This window comes from Eulemur rufifrons, chromosome 29, assembly GCF_041146395.1.
Source record: "Eulemur rufifrons isolate Redbay chromosome 29, OSU_ERuf_1, whole genome shotgun sequence".
Taxonomy (NCBI): domain Eukaryota; kingdom Metazoa; phylum Chordata; class Mammalia; order Primates; family Lemuridae; genus Eulemur; species Eulemur rufifrons.
This window is the reverse complement of record NC_091011.1, coordinates 47,270,359-47,293,415: the sequence shown is the minus strand read 5'-3', so window position 1 is coordinate 47,293,415 and position 23,057 is coordinate 47,270,359. Positions and strand designations below refer to the sequence as shown.

At 34.8% G+C, this 23,057-nt stretch overlaps 1 protein-coding gene across 1 annotated transcript in view; it reads left to right on the top strand.

The window, feature by feature from the left end:
• Positions 1-23,057, top strand: part of AKAP9 (A-kinase anchoring protein 9) — a 142,227-nt gene that overhangs the window by 4,216 nt on the left and 114,954 nt on the right. Inside the window, exon 2 of the mRNA XM_069462348.1 lies at positions 21,242-21,499. Coding sequence (XP_069318449.1) covers positions 21,242-21,499 — 258 coding nt within the window. The remainder of the gene's footprint in view (positions 1-21,241; positions 21,500-23,057) is intronic.

Genomic DNA, 23,057 nt, shown 5'->3' with positions numbered 1-23,057 from the left:
TTTGAGACAGAGTCTCCCTCTGTTGCCAGGCTAGAGTGCCATGGTGTCAGCCTAGCTCACAGCAACCTCAAACTCCCGGACTCAAACAATCCTTCTGCCTCAGCCTCCCGAGTAGCTGGGAATACAGGCATGTGCCACTATGCCCGGCTAATTTTTTCTATATATATTTTTTAGTTGTCCAGATAAATTTCTTTCTATTTTTAGTAGAGACGGAGTCTTGCTCTTGCTCAGGCTGGTCTCGCACTCCTGACCTTGAACGATCCTCCCACCTCGGCCTCCCAGAGTGCTAGGATTATAGGCATGAGCCACTGAGCCCGGCCCCCTGTTTTCTTTTAAATTTTGTAATTTTTTATACTTGTACATGTGACAGAACTTACTTAGCTTTCAAAGTAGATGTGGCATTTGATACCTTCATCAACATTTATTTCAACACTGGTGTGTTGCCTTTGACTTAAAACTAGTTCGTGACCTTCAGGCTTTGTTGAAACAAAGCAAAACATGATGTTTAGAGAGGTGATATGGAGGAAAGGATGTGGTGTCCTGTTAATGAAACTGAAAGTTGAATGACAGCACTTGGAAAAAAGAAAGTGAAAAGATAGGATCTGTCCAAGAGTAGAACAAAAATTTTCAAACAAAAACATCTCTTATTTATAGAAATAAAAAGATTTGTAGTGAGAGCTAAACTATGACTACAAAATATTAATCTATTATAGGCTACTGGTTATTAAAATATAAGTGAATTTTTTTCTAATTTGGAAGTTAGAAAAATTCTGATGGTAAACTGTTAAACATTAAATGATAAGGGATATTATTTATATTCATATCTCAGTAAGAGTCCACTAAAATTGAAATTAGGCACCTTATTGGTAGCATCCCTGTAAAAAATTTAATTTGAAAAAGTTACAGAATTTTCAGTTTGTTCTTAAAGGTGGTTTGGCATCTGATATATCTGTATGTGAAAGACAGAGAGAGAAAGAGAATTTATAATATTGCTATTTGTCCTGCTGGAAAAAGGCACTAGGACTTTGGAGACATTTATTTGTTCATTTGTTCAACCAACATTTCTGAACGCCTACAACTACAGCTATGGATTTTTACTTAACAAGCATTTATTTAAATTATCACAAATTCTGTGCCTTATTGTCTGTTAGAATAATCCTATCATAATATGTGGCTCTCAGCAGCTATTTTGAAGGGTAAATGAAATAATGATTGAGAGTTTTTTGAGTTTCCCAGGTGCTAGATATGAAGAAGCTGTGATTATTTTTTTAATTGAAGTGAAACTCACATAAAAATTAATCATCTTAAAGTGACGAGTTCAGTGGCTTAACACAATGTTATTGAACCACCACTTCTGTCTAGTTCAAGAACATTTTTATCATCCCAGAATAAAACCCTGTGTGAATTAAGCAGATACTCTTCATTGCGTCCTCCCTCCAGCCACTTGCAACCACCAATCTGCTTTCTATTTCTATGGATTTGCCTATTCTAGTTATTTCATATAAATGGAATCATACATGACTATTTGTGTCTGGCTTATTTCACTTAATATAATGGTTTCTTTTGTTTTGATTTTTAGAGGTGGGGTCTCCCTCTGTCAGCCAGGCTGGAGTGCAGTGGCACAATCATAGCTCACTGCAACCTTGATCTCCTGGGCTTAAGTGATCCTCCTGCCTCAGCCTTCCAAGTATCTGGGACTACAGGTGTGCACCACCACTCCCAGCCAATTTCCTTTATTTTTTGTAGAGATGCAGTCTTGCCATGTTGCCAGGCTTGGCTCAAACTCTTGGCCTGAAGTGATCCTCCTGCTTTGGCCTCAAAGTGCTGGGATTATGGTGTGAGCCACCACGCCCTAGCATAATGTTTTTTGAGGTTCATCCATGTCTTAGCATGTATCAGTACTTCATTCCTTTTTATGACTAAATAATATTGCATTGTATGTATATACCACTATTTATCCATTTATTAATTGATGGACATTTGGGTTGTTTCTGCCTTTTGGCTATTGTGCTGCTGTAAATGTTTGTATGCAAGTATTTGAGTACCTGTTTTTATTTCTCTTGGGTATACCTAGGGATGGAACTGCTAGGTCGTGTGGTAGACTTTTTGAGGAATCATTAAACTGTTTCCATAGTGACAATACCATTTTAAATTCCCATCAGCAATGTATATGATGCCAGTTTCTCCATGTCCTCCCCAGTGCTTTTGTTTTCCTTTTTTTTTTTAATTATAGCCATCTTGGTGGATGTGAAATGGATCTCATTGCGGTTTTGATTTGCACTTTCCTGCTAACTAATGAATGATGTTCAGCATCTCTTCATGTGCTTTTTGGCCATTTGTAGATCTTCTTTGGAGAAATAACTATTGAAGTTTTTTGCCCATTTTTTAATTGGGCTGTTGACAACTTCCTTTTTATAATATTACTAATTATTGTACTTATAATTAACTATTTATATATATCTTTTCTATATATTTGGAGAGAGAGCTTGTGCACTCAAACATAAGAGAGGAACAGACAGAAACATACATCTCCAGTGGGATTATCTTCCATCTTGGTTTTTTTAGGCCTTCTAGGCTCTGCCAGAATTTAAATTGTTGCTTCCTTTGAATGCTAGGTTCTTGGTAAGTTGATTAGAGCATGATGCTAAAGTTTGATTTCTTTGTGGGCCAATGAGTCATTCCATTCCATGGTCAGCTGTTTTACAAGTGCATGGTCAAAGGGGCACCTGTTGGGCTTTTTTTTGGCTTGATCATTACCAATCCATTTCAACTGTGGTGGGGGGAATAGCATTTGGTAATGAAGAAGCTTGTCATCTTTATATGTGAACACAGTCGGTTAGCACAAATCACCAGTGTGAGATGTTTTTGTTGTCATATTGATTCCTCTTTTAGTTTTTGTGGCATTCATCATGAAAATATAATTAAGGATACTTAATACCCCTCTAGATACACTGCATAAAGCTTTGGTTGGTTTGTACCTGGGATTAACACTATTCAAAAGCTGAGCACGGTGGCTTATGCCTGTAATCCTAGCACTCTGGGATGCTGAGGTGGGAGGATCACTTGAGGTCAGGAGTTTGAGACCAGCCTGAGCAAGAATGAACCCCCCCCCCCCCCACGGTCAACTAAAGATAGAAAAAACTAGCCAGGTGTGGTGGCACACGCCTGTAGTCCCAGCTTGGGAGGCTGAGGCAGGAGGATTACTTGAGCCCAGGAGTTTGAGGTTGCTTTGAGCTAGGCTGATGCCAGGGCACTCTAGCCTGGGGCAACAAAGTAAGACTCTGTCTCAAAAAAAAAAAAAAAAAAAAACCATTTAGAGTGTCAAATATTCACATTATTCAAATAATTTAGTATTGTGGCGAGACTAGTTTTCACTAGGTTATTTATTTAAATCTATAGATGCTTTTGTACTATATAAAATTCCTCTATCCTCTTTGTTCATGAACAATGTAATGTTTCTTTTCAGTTGCCATCAGAGTTATGATTCCTATTGCGGTTTACTATTCACTGAGATTTTCATGTGGTCTGAAAGTTTCTCTGTAAATCTAAGGGTTTTTCCCCCCGTTTTAAGAGATTATTTCTTAAAGGCCCAAAAGGTATTATTTTGACTGTTCAGAACTATGTTACCTTTACTATACAAAGTCCTAATCTATAAAGATTGGAATTTATAAATTGTATCTATTGAATAGGTTCTCTGATTTACAAATCTTTGAAAAACTAAAAGTATATAAAATCTAGACTCTCCTTATATTTTTTAATACTGAACACACTAAAAATTCCTTATTGTTTACAAAGGATTGTTCATTGTGGGATCTGTGGTTAGGCTGTAGCTATTCCTTAGGGGTCTCACTTTTATTAAAATTGGTATTGCCTTATTAGTTGTTTCCCTAGAGAAAATAGTGACAGGGACTAATTATAACTAAAATATTAGTTCTCCATATATATCAAGAATCAAAATTTAATGTGTGAAAGTGTATGAAGGAGTTGTGGGGGATTGTAGTGGTCATGGGGCAGTGCTCTCATTTAATTCCCACACCATTTATATTCTGCTGACTGTATATGTATATGTTGGTTTCTTGAGAGTCAAATAAATTAGTAGATGTTCTAAAGAACAAGTATTAGAAAATGTGTAAAAACTGCTTACAAATTATCTACTGGGAGTTTTTATATGAAATAATAGGTCTTGGCTGAAAGTTATAGAAACCCTATTTTCTATTCATAGACAACTTAAAAATATTGGAAATATTTTTGGTGTGAAATCTTTTGTATTTACCAAACTAAGATTTAATTTTAATTTGCATAAATTCCTTTCATAATGAAAATATGACATACCCAAGCATATAATAACTTCTTTTTTTTTTTTGAGATAGAGTCTCACTTTGTTGCCCGGGCTAGAGTGAGTGCCATGGCGTCAGTCTAGCTCATAGCAACCTCAAACTCCTGGACTTAAGCGATCCTACTGCCTCAGCCTCCCGAGTAGCTGGGACTACAGGCATGCGCCACCATGCCCGGCTAATTTTTTGTATATATATATATTTTAGTTGTCCATATAATTTCTTTCTATTTTTAGTAGAGACGGGGTCTCACTCTTGCTCAGGCTAGTCTTGAACTCCTGACCTCGAGCGATCCACCCGCCTCGGCCTCCCAGAGTGCTAGGATTACAGGCGTGAGCCACTGCGCCTGGCCAAGCATATAATAACTTCTTTTGACAAGATAACTCTCTTTTCAACTTGAAACAATGAATAGCAATTTTTATAATAAAGTTCAAGACAAAAGATATTTTGAGATTTTTTTTTAGTTGAGAAGAATATGTATTTTTTACAAATTCAAGATGAAATAAGATAAATAATTTTAATAGGTCTCAGGATTTTAATCTTATGATAGAAGAGCCTGTCTATATTTATTTTTCTCTAAGATTTAAACTTTTAAAAATGATCTAAGTTTTCTCTTTTCTGTCTCATTTTCTAGGCTTAGTAGTTTATATGTTTACTCAGAAAGCATCTTGGTTGAATAATCCTTTTAATTATTTTCCTTTATTCTGTGATTATTTTCCCTTATTCTGTATACTCATAACCAGATACCATTAATTTTTATTCAAAATTTGTCTCATACTTAGCTTTTTTCTTCCCATTCTAACATCACAACCCAATACAATCAGACCCACATCATCTCACTTTCTATCTGGTTTACTTGTTAGTATGTCCTGTATATTGTCACTGGATTAATTTTAAAATGTCCTTTTCATTTTGATATTCCTCTACTCAGTTCTTTTCGGTCTTTGAGATCAAATCCTAGATTTATTAATTCATTTAATATTTATTTGAGCCTCTACTTTATGAAAGTCGTTGGGAATTCAGAGATAAAATCACAGGCCTGCCTCTGATACTTTCACAGTCTAATAAGTAGAAAGTCAACCACAATGTATTAAGTATTCAGAGTGAAGTGCAGGGAGCCATTTGTTTATTCATTTGATAAATAAAATTGAGCATTTATAACTTGATAGGCACTGTGCTAGACTGTAGGATACGAGAGACATGGACTCTTCCAAGCATAAGCTTTATCTAGTTTGTAGGCAGGCACATAAAAGGATGACTATAAATACAGGATGACTAGTATAATTCTGGGTCTATGAAAAACAGAGGAGGGATATTTGATTTCATCTTGGCAATTAGGGAAAGCTTTCCAGATGGATAAACACTGAATGAAACCTTAAGGAATGGGGAGAAACTAGCCAGGTAAGAAGGGAGTGAAAGATGAGTAAAAGCTTCCTGGAGAATGAGATAAGATGAATAAAGCAGAGATGTGGAATAGTTTGGTTTGTTTGGGGGAAGTATGGCATTATGTTGTTTGGTGTTATTGAAGTATAATGCTATGAGCTAGTCATGGCAAGAGATGAGGCTAGAGAAGTAGGCCAGGACTCCATCTTGAAGATCCTTGACTCTTCTGTTAAGGAGATTAAGTTTTATTCTGTAGGTTGTGGGGATCTGTTGATAAGTTTTTAAACTGGGGGCTAATATGGTTATATAGATTTGCACTTTAGATCAGTTTGGCAGCTGTGTGGAGGATAGGTTGAGAAGGACAAAACCATTTAGGAGGCTGTTGATGTAGTACAAATGAGAGACGATAGGTAGGAACAGTAGTGGGCATAAATAAATAAATATTTAGAAGGTAAAGTCAGCGGAACTTGGTGATTGGTTGGATCTGAAAGGTAAGGGAGAGTGAGCATGGAGAGAAGGTTGATGTTACCACTAAGTAACATTTTCTAATTATTTTCTGTAATTATAGGAAGAGGAACAGTTTCAGTTGTTGTCCTTAGGCAAGAGTGTGAAATCAGTTTTGGATATATTGTATCAGAACTTCCTTATGAGACATCTAAGTGGGATTTTTTCAAAGATTTTGTTGTGATAAGTAGTATAATTGTAGTGGTTATGAGGTTGGACTAGACCAGACTGTCTAGGATGAAATCTTGGCTCTGCCGCTTATTAGCTTTCTGACTTTAGGATTTAACCTCTCTGTGCCTCTGTTCCTTATCTGGAAAATGAGAACAATAATAGTACCTGTCTTGGTACTTGGGGTTATTGTGAGAATTCAGTAATAAGTATAAAGCACTTAGAATATTGTCATTCTATAAAAAGTGTTCGAGAAGTGTTAGGCATTGTGATCATCATTGTCATGCTGAAACATAGAGCATTAAGCTATACTGCAGAAAAATAGATGGGAAAAATAGGTTAGGATCAGATAATAAGGAGCCATATGTGTCATGTAAAGTGTGGATTTTACCTTAAAAGTAGTTGAAAACTGTTAAAGAATGTGTGTTCATCATTTTTAACTTCTGGAAAGGTTCTTTCTAAAAATATATCACATATTCAAGTAGGTAGGTTGCCACTAGTTGGCAGTTATGTGGTATTGCTGTACAAATGAACGCATAAACCATCATGTGTTTTTTTAATAAAATATTGACTTGATTAAAATAGCTAAATGTAAGCAATCTAATTCTAGTAGGACTCTTTTGCTCCAACAAAACAAAGCAAATTTGAGATTAGTTAAGTAAAGAAGAGAAAAGAGAGGGTTATTGTAAAGATGCAGAGATTTCAAAGGAAGATCAGAGAAGTATAAGTTGGGCCTCATGGAAACTGAAAAGCTAATGCCTTTCTCTCCATCATTTCTTCTCTTCATGAGATCTTATACTCCTCTCTTTGTGGATCATCTTTCTTTGTCTACATGTCCATTTGCACATGACCAAAAGTTATGGGATGAGTCCCCAAATCTGTTTTATCCAATGGAGTTGTTTCCCACATTTAGTATACTTCAAAAAGAAAAAAGAAGGCGGAAAGAAAAAGTATATAAATAGTGGAAGCCAATCTACTCATAGAGTAAGCGTCTAGCCAAGTGGTTCCCAAATTTTGATGCATATAAGAAGTACCTGGGAAGCTTTAAAAATTTTTTGATGCCTAGGTCACACCCCATACCAAAATCAGAAAATCTGGGGTGGGAGCCAGGTCTCACCATTTTTTAAGGATCCTCAATGAACAGTAAAGTTTAGGACCCACTGACATAGCCACTTTGTGTGATTCTGTGACACTGAGTGATTATACATCATGACCTCTTCTAAGCCACCTACATTACCTGGTGTGCAATTGAAGAAGTTGGGATAATTTGATGCCAGAAGGAAAATTGGCTGTATCGGATACAGAGAAAGGTGTTTCAGTTTGCAATATGTCTAGGAGGTTGACCATGTAAACTGTACTTTATGGGTGATTTTAGGGGTATCTACTGATGTATATGATTATTGCATCATGCACTGATTTTAGAATCTTTCACAGAAGATGCATTTCTCCATGTTACCTTTCTGGATAGCTTTCCTACCTCCTTGTTTTCTATTTCCAAGACAAGAATCGAATTGATTCACCTCTCTTTTCTTATCAGACAAGGGTGAGAGAAGAGTCAGGTGTCATGGATGGTAGGAGCTATGAGCACTGGCCATTTCTACATGCTTTAAAAATACTTAAATATTTCATCTACAAAATATATATAAAGTGTATACATGAGATAAAGATTAATGACAAAAAGAACACCTCTATACCTATCATCCAACTGAAGAAGCATATGCATACAAATACACTTGAAATCTTTTCCGTATCTAATCCCACCCCCTCATTACCTGAGGTAACTACAATTCTGAATTTGTTTACTATTACCTTGCTTTTCTGTACCACATATATGTACGTAACCAATATATTAGTTTTCCTGTGTTTGAAATTAATAGTATCATATGAAGTCTTGAGTGATTTGCTTTTTGTTCAGTATTGTGTAAAGCATGTTCACTCCTGCGTAGTATTTCATAGGAATTTGCCTCAGTGTCCATTCTCATATCAATGTTTGTATTGTTTCCAGTTTTTTACTATTTTACTATCATAAATACTGCCACTGTGTTAATTTCTCCTATCTTCTTATGCACAGCATGTGCCACAGGCTTTGAGATGTGCAGAGGTTGTGATCCCAAGGTCCTTCAGTCCTTAAGGAGTAATGACTGTGTTCAAAAATGGGGTACAAAGAGGGAGTGAAGTCAAAAGCAAACTTATATTTGTGTGTTTATTATATGCCTGGTTTTATCACATAAATGATCTCTGACAAATGTCCGTGTGAGCTGTTGATGGATGCCAAATACATGTCACCCATCAACCATAGACCATTGAACTGACCAGATGTAGCAGTTCTTTTATTTTTTCTTGCAAAAATATATGCGTATCAGAGGGAATAAAAATCTGTAACCAAGGTTTATAAATGAACAAACCTCAGATGATAAATCGACATACATTTTATGCAGCTGAGTATGTCTGTTGTAAGTATACCTTTCTGTAGGGAGTTTCCTTTATATGAACTGTACAGTGTTATTTGTTGTTTATTTTTAATGAGACTAAATTATACAGAGACTAAATAAGGTTAGGTTCAAAGTGCCATTGTTCTCCCTGTTCATTGGTAGCAGTAACTGAGATGACAGAGAAATGATGCCCAGATAGGTGGCATCTGAACCGCACTGTCTCTCTTTTGGGATAAGATTTCTGGTAGGTATATAGTTGTCATATATCCTTTTAAAAATCATGATATTAGCACATGGGCCCATGATCATTTTATTAGTGAATATGTTTTACAGATCTATGAGGGAGGGAGGCTGTGAAGATCTTTCAAAGAAGAAAACAATCACTCATGGTCTCATAACCCACAAGTAATCATTTTAAACAGTTTGTCGTTTATTCTTTGTTTCTGTGCATGTTTTTAAACTTTACTTGAATCATACTTTATATGCAGTTTTGTTCCTTTTTGCCCAAATTTACATTGAAAGCATTTTTCACATTGAAAATTTAAAAAACCATTATTTTTGATAGCTACATAATGCTGCATTGTGCGGATGTACAGTGGTGTAACTATAGACGTGATGCATCATCTTAGTGTTTTTGGTTTTTTGTTTTAAGAAACTGTGCAGGTATGCTGAAGTTCTGAGGAATAATGTCTAAAATTATTACTCAGTACTGCCTTTTTTTCTATAAAAAAATAAATTACTTTTTTTCACTCAACAAATATTTATTAAGAGCTACTATTCTAGGCTTAGAGTATATAGGCTTTGATTTTTATTAAAAATCCTCTGCTCTTTTGGAGCTTACCTTTTAGTTTTTGTTCTGAAATAAGATGACTTCATATAATCAGTAAAATGAGCCTAAAACAATGTTTTGATAATTTTATGTACTTAAAAGTGATTTATTTTAATGGAATTGTTCCACTTTTTATCTTATATCTTATCTTTTTTCATTTGAGATCATTTAGTAATGGATACTATTTACTGAATTGTTTCCCAAGCAGCAATTTTTTTTTAAAGTTTTTATAATATAGAATTCTACTTTTTCCCCACTTATAATTAAGTGAGGGTACAGACAGGAGAGAGAGAAGGGAACAATTTAAAATTTCTACCAAAAACTCCTAAAAACTGGAAGAAATCTTAAAAGATCCTTCTAATGTGTTTCTTCCTCATTGTACAGTTGAAGAGACTGAGTTGGTGGCTTGTCCAGTGTCATACCAAGTTTGTTGGAGTCTATGTAGACACAACAGACCAGCAGTCTATTATATGTAATCCATATTCTTTTTGAAACATTATTTTCATTCAACAAATATTTGTACCTACTGTGTGCTAGGCAATGAAATTTTGCTGAAATTTGCAAAATTAAGATGGTTCCTTAAGCTGTTGAATTTGTTTTCTTCTTAGACATGAAGGTGTTCTAAAAACCTTTATTTTTTTTAAAAAAGTCATTGGATTGAATGAGATTCTAGGATATAAATAGGACTGGTGGCTCAGTAATGTGAAGTCCTGTGATCTTTTCCTCACCTGATGCCTCAGGTCTGTTTGGCGCTGTTATCCTCCAATAGTTTGTGTTCTTGTGATATTGTTGGAAAATATGCTGTAGAACATCCTTAATATGTTGTTTTTGTCTTGTTTGCTTCCATTTGCCCTACTTAACTCTATGCCAATGGTCTTTGAGTCATCTGTTGTAATCTTTATTTCCGCAGTTAGGCTGCTGGAGTTTTGTAATAGTTTGTAAAGTATTGTATATCATTCATTAAGGACTATTAAAAAGGTTTAAAGGCAGAACTGACAAGTACAAATAGTTATAATTATAACTAATTAGGGTTTTTAATTTTTCTACAGCAAAAACATAGAAAATAACTCTAATTACAGCTATTTTTGAACACTGGAGAGACTAGATAACAGATTTAAATAATATTTTGTACCATCCTCTTTGGGTATGTGTGTGTTGTGTTTGTTTTTATTTTCTCTCCAGTCTTGTCGAAAAAAAGCACTTGTTGGTTTAGTGATTTCACTTGTTCATGTCTTTAAAGTTAGTGTTCTAGGATTGTGAGATATAATGACAAATGAAAAAGAGAGCTGAGAATACATGGAAATACATGGGAAACAAATTGGCATAATGGAAAGTTGGATTTGGAGTCAGATATTCTTGTTCTATACTATTTTGCTACTTACTGCTTATGATTTGGGGCAAGTAACTCATATTCTTTAAATCTCAGCTTCCACGTTCTTTTCTCAATAAGATATTTCCATACTTTTCCACATATACGCCATCCAAATTAAGTCTTTCTGTTTTAGGCTCTCCGAGTGCCTATATATTTTCTTCAACGCATTTTTTATTACTTGAAATAATGTATTTCTGTGTTTACCTATATTTGTTTAATTTGTTTTTTCCACTGGGATTACAATTCGTGGGAGTAGAGTCTATATCTGTTTTGTCACTCCGTGTTGTGCGTTAGGACAGGGTTGGACACATGATAGGTATTCAATAAATATTTATTGAATAAATAAACTATTTGCTACCTGATATATGCCAAGTTATTTCCCTCACAGGTATAAAACTCTACAACTACACTTTTGTGGAAAGCCTTTTCCTATGAGGAAATCAGGACAAGAGAGGTACCCATACCACCTCCTTAAATATATGTAGGACTGTTGAGTTTATGAAGTTGTTCACTGTTATCTCATTTATTTCTCACAACATGAGGAAATAACAGACAGGCCTAGACTAAAAGGTTCTATTGTTAATGGACCATATATTTTGATTCACATCTATAACATAGTGCCTGACACATAGTAAACACTCAAGAAACTAAACAGATTCCAAACAGTTGTGGGGTTTTTTTTTGAAATGACATTATAAAAACTTGGCATGTTTTTATACAGCATTTTGAAATTCATTGTTTTATTGAGATGATCATTTACAAATTTATAAATCTTGAGTTTAAGGACTAAATTATTTATGTTTAGTCATTTATTCATGTTCTGGTCAGGGTAAGACTTTTGCTTGGGATCTGAACCAGTTTTTAAAGACAAGTGTATATGGACATAGTATCTTTCCAGTAACTCTTCCAACTATTCTGAGACTACATATGTTAACATTTTTATAATTGGCTTCAAAATGACAAACACAGATGGCTGTAGTCTGAATTTTCAGCATGTTTTAGAATAAATGTTTTCTCGGTAATTTAAAGTGCATCATTTCAGCATCAGATGATAACCTAACTGAGTAGAATTTTTTGCTTATTTGCTAGCTTGCCATTTTTCAGATTTACAATAAAAATAGCTTAAATAGCTGTAAGACATTGGATATACGATATGATCTTGTTCCTTCTCTCACATTTTTACCATACAGAACTCTTGCTAAGAAAAAGTTATTGTAGGTATTATTTTTCTGAGAATTTAAATTTCAGTTTAACTTCTTTTTTCTTGTCAGAGGAGGGAGATTATAGTGAAAGGAATTATTTTTGTGTCTTAGTTCATTTAATAAGTAACTAGAAAATTATTCAAAAAAACTAATATGACTTCATATAATTAGTAACATAGGGCCTAAAAGAGTGTCTTGGTAATTTAATGGCCTTAGAAGGACAATTTAATTGTCCATAGAACAATTCTGCTTTTTATTCCGTATCTATCATCTTTTTCATTTGGGTGCTTTTAGTAGTGGATACCGTTGGCACGGAGTTTTTTTTTTTTTTCCTAATCAAACTTTTTATAATGCAAAGTTTTAGTTTTTCTCTTTTGTTGTGTGCTTGCACATCTGAATGAGTATTAAATATAAACTATATTAATACATAAAACCTAAAAAGTGGCATCTTAAAATATTCATCTTTGTCCTGATATGTTCTGTTGTCTAAATATATTTTCTAATGTAGACAACATGGAATTTTAAGACATTTCTGAAATTGAACATAAATATCAAGAACATCATTACTGATATTTTTTGGCTTTGCATTCTGAGGGATCTTTTTAAATGATGTGCCTAGACATCTGATTCTATTTATAGATAATATATTTAGTAATATTCTAGTTGGTTTATTTTTAAGAATGAATTTGCTATCCTCCAGAGTAGTTTAAATGCATTCCACCTGCTTAGTAATGTACAAATAGAGGCAACTGGCTTTGCACCTGTTCCTCAAGCAGACACGAAGTAGAATAACTGGGTAGTTGCTAAATAACTGGGAACAAAATTTAAATATATATTTTTATACTCTACAAGGCTGATGATTAGTTATTTCTGATTTGTGAATTAGATGGCTTTATTATGAATAATACGTGTCTATATACTTCATCTACAGTAGATAAAATAAGTATAAAATATGTTGTATTTCTTATATAACATTTGTCACTTATGTTGATGGTTAATAATATCAACATTATTAAAAAGATTGCTTTAATATTTTGTATAACAAATTTCCTGGCCATCATTGTAATTGGTCTAATTAATAGTTATAGTAGTACTGGTAGTATATTTCATCTTTTTAAGGCACAAGGGAGTTTATACCTGTTTTTATTCTTTGCCTTCTCTCCTCAGAATGATTAAAGAGTTCAGGTTAAGTTTAGGAATCAGTAGTTAATAGTTGCTTCATATAAAAATTAGAAAATTTATTACATAAAAAAGGAAATTTAAAATGAGCAAAAGGAAAAATACCTACAATCTCAACTCCAGAGATACACCCAAGTTGTTATAATCTTCAAGAATTTATCTATGCCTGAGTACAATGTTATTAAATTTCAAGCTAGATATAATTGTTGAAGGCTATGAATCTGAAGCCTGCCTTGTCTTTATTAAAAAGAGGTACAAATAATTTTTCTTTCATAAAAAGGTAGATTATACTGCAATACTATTTTATACCTACTACTGTGTTGTGAACATCTTTATTTGCAGTACTGGTTTACATTAATATTTTTCATACAGATTCACCATAGTTAATCCAGTGTTGCCTAAAGCATGTAGTGCATGCATACGTCCGAATTTAGGAGATGATGAGGTATTTTAAGTGTATCCTGACGTGGTATTAAAAAACATTCAATAGTATTCCAAGAAAGTTACTACCTTTCCCAGTTTTCCTTTACTTCATCTGCTTACAATAACGAAAAGTTTCTTAGGGATTGTATGTCCTTAACAACCTTTTAATACTTGCCCATTTATCTCATAGCCTTCAGCAATACCTAACTAAAATTTTAATATAGTTTTTTCATTGTATAATATTAATTTTTTGTTTACCTTTTTATTTCGGAATATTACAGGAGTACAAATATTTTGGTTACTTGAATTGCTTTTGTATAGTTTGAGTCAAAGTTGTAAGTCTCTCTGTCACCCATAATAGTGTGCATTGTACCCGTTAGGTGTGAATTTACCCATCCCCTCCTTCCCCCTCTCACCTGCTTGATTTCCATTGAATTTTACTACCATATGTGTACATGAGTGTTGATCTATAAGTTTTGATTTAGTAGTGAGTACATATGGTTTTTGTTCTTCCATTTTTCTGATACTTCACTTAAACAATAGTGACCAGTTCCACCCAGGTTGTTACAAAAGGTAATCGCCATTTTTTTTATGACTGAGTAATACATGGTATACATATACCACATATACATGTACATATACCACATTTTATTGATCCACTCATGTAATGATGGGTGTTTGGGTTGTTTCCACAGCTTTGCAGTTGTGAATTGTGCTGCTATAAACATTTGAGTGCAAGTGTCTTTTTTATAAAATGTCTTTTTTTCCTTTGGGTAAATACCCAGTAGTGGGATTGCTGGATCAAATGGTAAGTCTACTTTTAGTTCTTTGAGGTATCTCCATTCTACTTTCCATAGAGGTTGTACTAGTTTGCAGTCCCACCAACAGTGTATAAGAAGAGTTCCTTTCTGTCTGTATCCATGCCAGCATCTGTTGTTTTGGGAGTTTTTGATAAAAGCTATTCTCACTAGAGTTAGGTGATATCTCATTGTGGTTTTGAATTGCATTTCCCTGATGATTAGAGATGTTGAACATTTTTTTCATATGGTTATTGGCCATTAGTCTACCTTCTTTTGAAAAGCTTCTATTAGTGTTTTTGCCCACTTTTTAGTGGGGTTGTTTGATTTTTTTTTTTTTTTTTTGCTGATTCACTTGAGTTCTTTATAGATTCTGGTTATTAGCCTTTTATTGGATGTATAGCATACAAGTATTTTCTCCCATACTGTAGGTTGTTTATTCGCTCTATTGATTGTTTCCTTGGCTGTGCAGCAGCTTTTTACTTTAATCAGGCCCATTTATTTATTTTTGTTGTTGCTGTGATTGCTTTTGGGGTCTTCTTCATAAATTCTTTGCCTGGGCTGATATCTGTGGGAGTTTTTCCAACCTCTTCTTCTAGAATTCTTATAGTTTCATGCCTTAGGTTTAAGTCTGTTATCCACTGGGAGTTGATTTTTGTGAGAAGTGAGAGGTGCAGAACCTGTTTCAGTCTTCTACATGTGACTATCCGATTTTCCCAGCACCATTTATTGAGTAGGGATTCTTTTCCCCAGTGTATGTTGTTTTTTTTTTTTTCTGCTTTGTTAAAGATCAGATGGCAATATGATATTGTTTTTATATCTGGGCTCTCTGTTCTGATCCGTTGGTCTATGTATCTGTTTTTATGCCAATATGATGCTGATTTGGTTACTATGGATTTATGGTATATTTTGAAGTCAGGTAGTGTCATGCTTCTAGCTTTATTCCTTTTGCCCTGCATTGCTTTGGCAATTTGAGATCTTTTGTGATTCCATATAAATTTTAGGATTATTTTTTCTATTTCTATGAAGAATGTCATTGGTATTTTGATAGGGATAGATTCTATAAATTGATTTGTGGTGTATTGTCATTTTAACAACATTAATTCTTCCAATCTATGGGCATGGAATATCTTTGCTTTTTTTTTTTTTTTTTTTTTTTTTGGTTCTCTTCAGTGTCTTTCATCAGTGTTTATAGTTTTCCTTGTATAGATCCTTCATTTCCTTGGTTAAATTGATTCCTAGGTATTTTATATTCTTTGTGTATGTAGTGTAAATGGGATTGCATTTTTGATATCTTTTTCACATTGCATGCTGTTGGTATGTAGAAATGCTCCTGATTTTTATATTTGTATCCTAAGATTTATTGAATTCATTTTATGTGTTCTAACAGTTTCTTGGTGGAATCTTTACATTTTTCTGAGTATAAGATCATACCATCTGTGAACAAGGCTAATTGACTTCTTCCTTTCCAATTTGGATGTCCTTTATATCCTTCTCTTGCCTAATTACTGTGGCCAGGACTTTCAATATTATGTTTAATAAAAGTGGTGAAAGTGGGCATCTTGTTTTGTTCCACATCTTAGAGGAAAGGTTTTCAATTTTTCCCCATTCAATATGATGTTAGCTGTGGGTCTGTCATATATGGCCATTATTTATTTTGAGGTATGTTTCATTTATACCCAGTTTGTTGAGGGTTTATGTCATAAAGGGATGTTGAATTTTATCACTTTTTTTTTTTTTCAGTTTCAGCATCTATTGAAATGATCATGTAGTTTTTGTTCTTGGTTCTCTTAATGTGATGTATCACATTTATTGATCTGTTGAAACGTCCTTGAATCCCTGGAATGAGTGCCATTTGATCATGGTGAATGGTCTTTTTAATGTGCTATTGAATTTGATTTGCTAGTATTTTGTTGAGGATGTTTGCATCTGTGGTCATCAGTCATTTTGGCCTGTACTTTTTTTTGTTATTTCTTTGTCTGGTTGTGTTATGAGGGTAATGCTGACCTTGACCTTGTGGAATAAATTTGAAAGTATTCCCTCTTCAATTTTTTTGAAGACTTTGAGTAGAATTGGTATCAGTTCTTTAAATGTTAGGTACAATTCAAAATTGAAGCAATCAGGTCTTGGGCTTTTCTTTCATGGGAGCCCCCCCTTTTTACTATTTCTTTAATTTTAATTTTAATTTTTTTTTAGAGACAGGGTAAGCTCTGTTGACCAGGCTGGGGTGCAGTAGTGCAGTCATATCTCACTGTAATCTCGAACTCCTGGGTTAAAGTGATCCTCCTGTCTCAAGCCTCCCAAATAGCTGGGACCACAGGTGCGCTGCACTATGCCCAGCTAATTTTTTAAAAATTTTTTGTGGAGACGGGGTGTCTCAATGTTGCCCAGGCTGGTCTCGAACTCAGGCCTCAAGTGATCCTCCTGTCTTGGCCTCCCAAAGTGTTGGGATTACAGGCTGAGCCACTATGCCCAGCCTGATGGGAGCCTTTTTTTTACACCTTTGAGCTTATGTTTCATTATTGGTTTGTTGAGGTTTTCTATTTCTTCATGATTAAATCTTGATAGGTTTTATGTGTCCAGGAATTTATCCATTTCTTCTAGGTTTTCAAATTCATTGGTATATGGTTGCTCATGATAGTCTTTAAATGATTCTGCACATTTCTGTGGTCTCAGTTGTTATATCTCCTTTTTAATTTCTGATTTTATTTATTGAGTCTTCTCTCTTTTTTTCTTAATTTTTCTAGCTAAAGGTTTGTCGATTTTATCAAAAAACAACTTTTCATTAATCTTCTGTATTTTATTTTTAGTCTCAATTTCACTTATTTCTGCTCTGATGTTTGTTGTTTTCTTTCCTTCTACTAATTTTGGGTTTGATTTGTTTTTGCTTTTCTAATTCCTTAAGTTTATCATTAGGCTGTTCTTTTGCAGTATTTCTATTTTTTTTTAATATAGGAGTTTTTTGCTATAAACTTCTTTTCTAGGCCTGCTTCCCATAGATTTTGGGATGTTGTATTTCTGTTTTCATTTGTTTCAAGAAATTTTTAAATTAACCCCTTGTTCATTCTGTGTCACATTGTTTAATTTCCATGTTTTTGTGTATTTTCTGAGTTTCCTCTTGTTATTAGTTTCCAGTTTTATTGCCTTTTGGTCAAAAAAGATAATTTGACATGATTTCTATTTTTTTTTTAATCTGTTGAAACTTGTTTTATGGCCTAAGATCATCTGTTCTGAAGAATGTTTCGTGCACTGATGAAACAAATGTGTATCCTGCAGCAAGCAGTTAGGCGAAGTGTTCTGTAACTGTCAGGCCTATCTGATCTAGTGTGTGGTTTAAGTATGATGTTTCCTTGTTGATTTTCTGTCTGGATAATCTGTCCACCATGGAGAGTATTGTGCTGATGTCCCCTAGTATTATTGTATTACAGCCTGTCTCTCCCTTTAGATCTATTAATGTTTGCTTTATATACTTTGGAGCTCTGGTTTTGGGTACATAGATATTTATAAATTTTTATATCCTCTTGCTAAATTGACCCCTTTGTTATTATGTAGTGAGGTTTGTCCCTTTTTACAGTTTTTGTTTTGTAGTCTATTTTATCCAATATAAGTATAGTTACTTCTGCTCTTTAGTTTCCAGTTGCGTGGAACATCTTCTACTCCTTTTTCTTTCTTTATCCATTAGGCACTCTGTACTTTTTTATTAGAGAATTGAGTGCATTTGCATTCAGCATTATTATACATAAGTGATGTCTTAGTACTGCCATTTTGTTGCTTGTTTTTGGTTGTTTTCTAACTCCTCTCACCCGTTTTTTATTTTTCCTAACTTCCTTTGTAGTTAAATGCTTTTCTCTAGCAGTATGTTCTAATTTGTTGCCTTTTATTTTTAGTGAATCCATTATAGATGTTTGCTGTGGTTATCTTTTGTAGCTTACAAAAAACAGATATAACAAGTTATTTTAAAGATCTGACAACTTATCACAAAGGAAAAAATGGAAACAAAGAAAAAATGAAAAAAAAAACCCTCTATACTTTAACCCCATTGCACCCATGTTTTGACTTTGTATTGTCTCAATTTACATATTTTTCTATTGCCTATCTCTCAATAGGTTGCTGTAGGTATTGCTTTTGATAGATTTGTCTTTTGTGCTTCATACCAGAGTTATGTGTGGAGTGCACACTGCAATTACAGTGTTAGAGTATTCTGGCTTTGTCTGTGTACTTAATTTTACTCCAGTGGTTTGTATACCTTCAAATGTTTTCTTTTTCATGTTAGTGTTTTCTTCTTTCAGATTGAAGAACTCTCTTTAGCATTTCTTATAAGACAGTTCTGGTGATGGTGAATTCTCTTAGCTTTTGTTTGTCTGTGAAAGACTTTTTTCTCCTTCATATTTGGTATACTGGTATTCTTGGGTGACAGTTTTTTTCTTTAGCACTTTGAAAATGTCCACCCACTCTCTTTTGGTCTATGTGGTTTTCATTGAGAAGTTTGTTGCCAGATGAATTGGAACTCCTTTATATGTTATTTGCTTCCTTTCTCTTGCGGCTTTAAGGATCCTCTCTTTGTCTGTGACCTTTGAGAATTTGATTATTATATGCCTTGGAGTAGTATTATTTGGGTTGAATCTGCTTGGTGTCTCTCATCTTCTTGTACCTGGATATTTAATGTTTTTCTCACATTTTGGAAAGTTTTATGTTATTATTTCTTTGAATAAGCTTTCTATCCCTTGCTGCTGTTCAGCTCCCTCTTGAACACCAGTAATTTTAAGCTTTGGTCTTTTGAGGTAATTTTTCTGTATCTTGTAGGTAACCTATGTTGTGTTTCATTTTTTTCCCCTCCTTTATTTTTTATATCCTGTTTTTGAGTTCACTGATTCCTCTGTTTGATCCATTCTGCTATTGAGAGCTTCTAATGAAATTTTCAGTTCAGCAAACTTATTTTTAAGTTCTAAGATTTCTGTTTGATTTTTTTAAATTATTATTTCAATCTCTTTGTTAGATTTCTCAGATAAATTTCTATATTGCTTTTATGTGCTATCTTGGAAATCACTAAGTTCTTAAAACTTCTATTTTGAATTCTTGGTCAGAGAGCTTACATATTGCTGTCTTATTAAGATCAGTAACTCGTTTCTTACTGTGTCCATTTGGAGAGGTCATTGTTCCCTGTTTGCTTTTGTCTCTTGTGGATATATGCCTGTGTCTTTGCATTGAAGGATTATTCTAGCGTCCTCTGTCTGGCTTGTTTTGTTTTTTATTAGATGTGTTTGCTTAGAGATTCTTTGTAATTTACCTGTGGATTGTCTTGCTTCCCCGCCTCCCTCCCTCCCCACCCCCACCAACTGGGCCAATGCCTCCATTTTGGCACTAGGTGGCACCTTAAGCCCTGGTTTGCCTCAGTCTGGTAAACAATGAGAGTGTCCTCTGTCCCAAATGGGAGATGTCCCAAATGGGCTATCTCGGTAGTATAGGAAGGCTAGCTTGGGGTTCGTGCCCAGGGAACCTGTGGAACAAACCTCCTACAGCATGGTGCTGCTGAACAGCCCTCTGATTTGGCATCTTCTTGGGCCAGGTTTCCAGGCCTACAGATGGTAGTTCCACCTCCCTGCTTTGTCTTTGGCTGCCCTTCATGCATTCTCAGTACTTCCCAGGGGTTGAGGTAGGGCCAGGACTCCTGCCAGGGAATTCAGGTAGCATGGGAAACTGGTTGGCCACCTTGATTTCACTTTTTCCAGTGTAGAAACTGTGAGTTGCTGGGAAATCTTCTGCATTTGGTGCCAAGCAGACTGGGGAGAGGTGAGTCACGGTTATGGAAGTCCAATTCTCTTAACATCTGCTTGGAGTTTTTTCACTTCTCTTTGGCCCCAAGAACTGTCTCCTCTTCATATCTAAGTTTTTGGATGTTGCTGGTTATAATCTCTACGCCATGCATTTGGTTTTGTTAGTAGGAGTTTTTGTGAGTGGGAGTGCATTCGGCTTGTTTCTACCCTGCCATTTTGGAACTGGAAGTCTCTCTTAGTTCTTAAAATAAATAAGAAAAGTCCACTGGCCAAAATATTTTAAATAAATGATGTATAAGGGCATGACTAGGATATGACAAAAATACTGATGCTGACATGTAAGTGATTAAGGGCTTGAAAGCACTGCTATTTGATATTTATTTCTGTTTTTTTCCCATTATAAACAGGGCTGCAGTGAACACATATAGGTAAATCTGTTTGCCCAAACTAATTCTCTTTAGAATAAAGTAATAGAAGACCCAGAAATTCCACAAAGCAAATGCATTTAGAGCTCTGTGTGTGTGTGTTGTGTGTGTGTGTGTTGGTGTGTGATCGTGTGTTTTCATATAATCTCAAATCCAGAGATTACACTCTCACCAAGTAGTGAATGACAGTGCTATTTCCCCTTAATTTAATCCTGACTCTGAGCTAATTTTCTGTTCTTCAGACATGACATTTTCAGTTCTTACCTCTCAGTATTTTATAGATTCATTTGGAAATTCCTACTATCTTTCCTTTTCAGTAGTTATTCCCATGCTAGAAACTGTAACAATTGTCCTTTATTTTATCATCATTTTTATTTAGGGATAGTTTGACAGTAATGCTAATTTTCTTTTTTCCGTAGCTTGCCCAGTTTCGACAAAGAAAGGCTCAATCTGATGGACAGAATTCTTCCAAGAAGCAGAAAAAGAAGAGAAAAACCTCAAGCAGTAAACATGATGTATCAGAATACCATGGCTTGGATGTTGATCAATCACAGTGTGATGAGTTGTATATAAATAGTTCTCAGAGAGTAGGATCATCCATGACTCCTGAATCCACAGTAATGAGAACTCTACATAATAGAGAAATTGTCAAGCATGACCAGGTCTTCTCTGTTGAAGTAAGTATTCATCCAGATTTTTAAGTATTACAGTTCTAAATGGAGAATAGCTGTAATTACAACAGTCATTGGCACCTTTTGCAATTTGATCATGATTTTTATGCCCTTTTGAAAGCTTTAGTAGTATGGTAACTAAACAATCATACCTAAATTATTTGATAACCTATGAGAGGGAGTTTTGTGAACTTAATTCAGCTGACATTTATTGAGTAACTGCAACATATACCAAGGATTGAGCACCAGGGATACAAAGGTGAATATGACTGTCTCTCCCATTTAGGAAAATCAGTCTAGTGTAGAAGGCAGATGTAAAGATATGCAGTGGTACTCTGATTAGAGCTATGCTAGCAACAGTGTACATGGCACTCTAGAGCATAGGGAATGCCCAAATCAGCCTTCTGTATGTTATTTTGGAAGGTTTCCTGGAAGAGATAATAGAACTGAGCTTGAAGTACGAGTTGGAGTTAGCCAGAGGCAAAGGTGGGGGAAGCAACCTCTGTGCAGAAGAAACAGCATTCAGAATGACATAAAATAGTGTGTTGTGACCTGGAAACCTTAGATAGTTCATTTTTAAATGGATCACAAAGCGTTGGGGATGAGGTGGTAATAATGGTGAAGGACTGGAGATCATACCTGGCACACGGTAGGTGCTCAGTGAATGTTAGTTTCCCCCCACTTAGTGATGTAATTTTCCAGGATAAAGAGATGTGGGAGAAATAAAGGATGGATTGGGATGGTAAGCCAGATGGTGGAGCCACTAACCAAGACCAGGAATAGAGAAGGATGGATTGCTCATTAGGAAGAGTGTTGGACAGGGCAGATAATGATTATTTGTATTGTACCATGACATGTTTATGTGGAAACAGCAAGATTTTGATGTACAGGGATTTGAGCTTTGTGCAGGAGGTCTGGGTTGGCAATGGAGGTATGCTATTCATCATACGAGTGGGAGAGATCCTCCCAGGTAAGAATAAGAATACAATGTGAAAAGAACAGAAGCCTGGAAATGTAAGTATATGTGCTATGTAATAATTATTTATTCTTCAGATAAAGGCAAGGAGATATTCTAGATACTCTTATCTGTGGTAGTTGTGTTCTATAAAGTTGCCACAAATGCTAAAGTAATGAATACTGAACCATTGCTTCTAGAAATTACTATAGTTTAGGATTAGGTTCCTGCAAGCTACTGATGACAACATTTTTTATCAACCAGCGTATACATAACCGTGTTTTATGTGTGTTTCTGTTTCAAGATGTCTTTTTAAATGTATATTGTTGATTGGTTAATATTGAACCCATGGCCATCAGCACTACAGCTGATGCCTGAATAAATCTTATCTAACACACATATTTGTTCCATGAGGTACATCACAACTTTCCTGCTCTTAGGAACACTGGACAGCACTTCATCATTACACTTGAGGGCCATTTTAAGCAGTAAAATCATGAAAAAAGCATAAAAATGTAAAAAAGACACTGGTTTACATTATGAGAGCTGAAACAGGCAGTGTTGCCTTGCTCTATCTCCACTAGGAACATGTGCAGTGGGTGACAGATT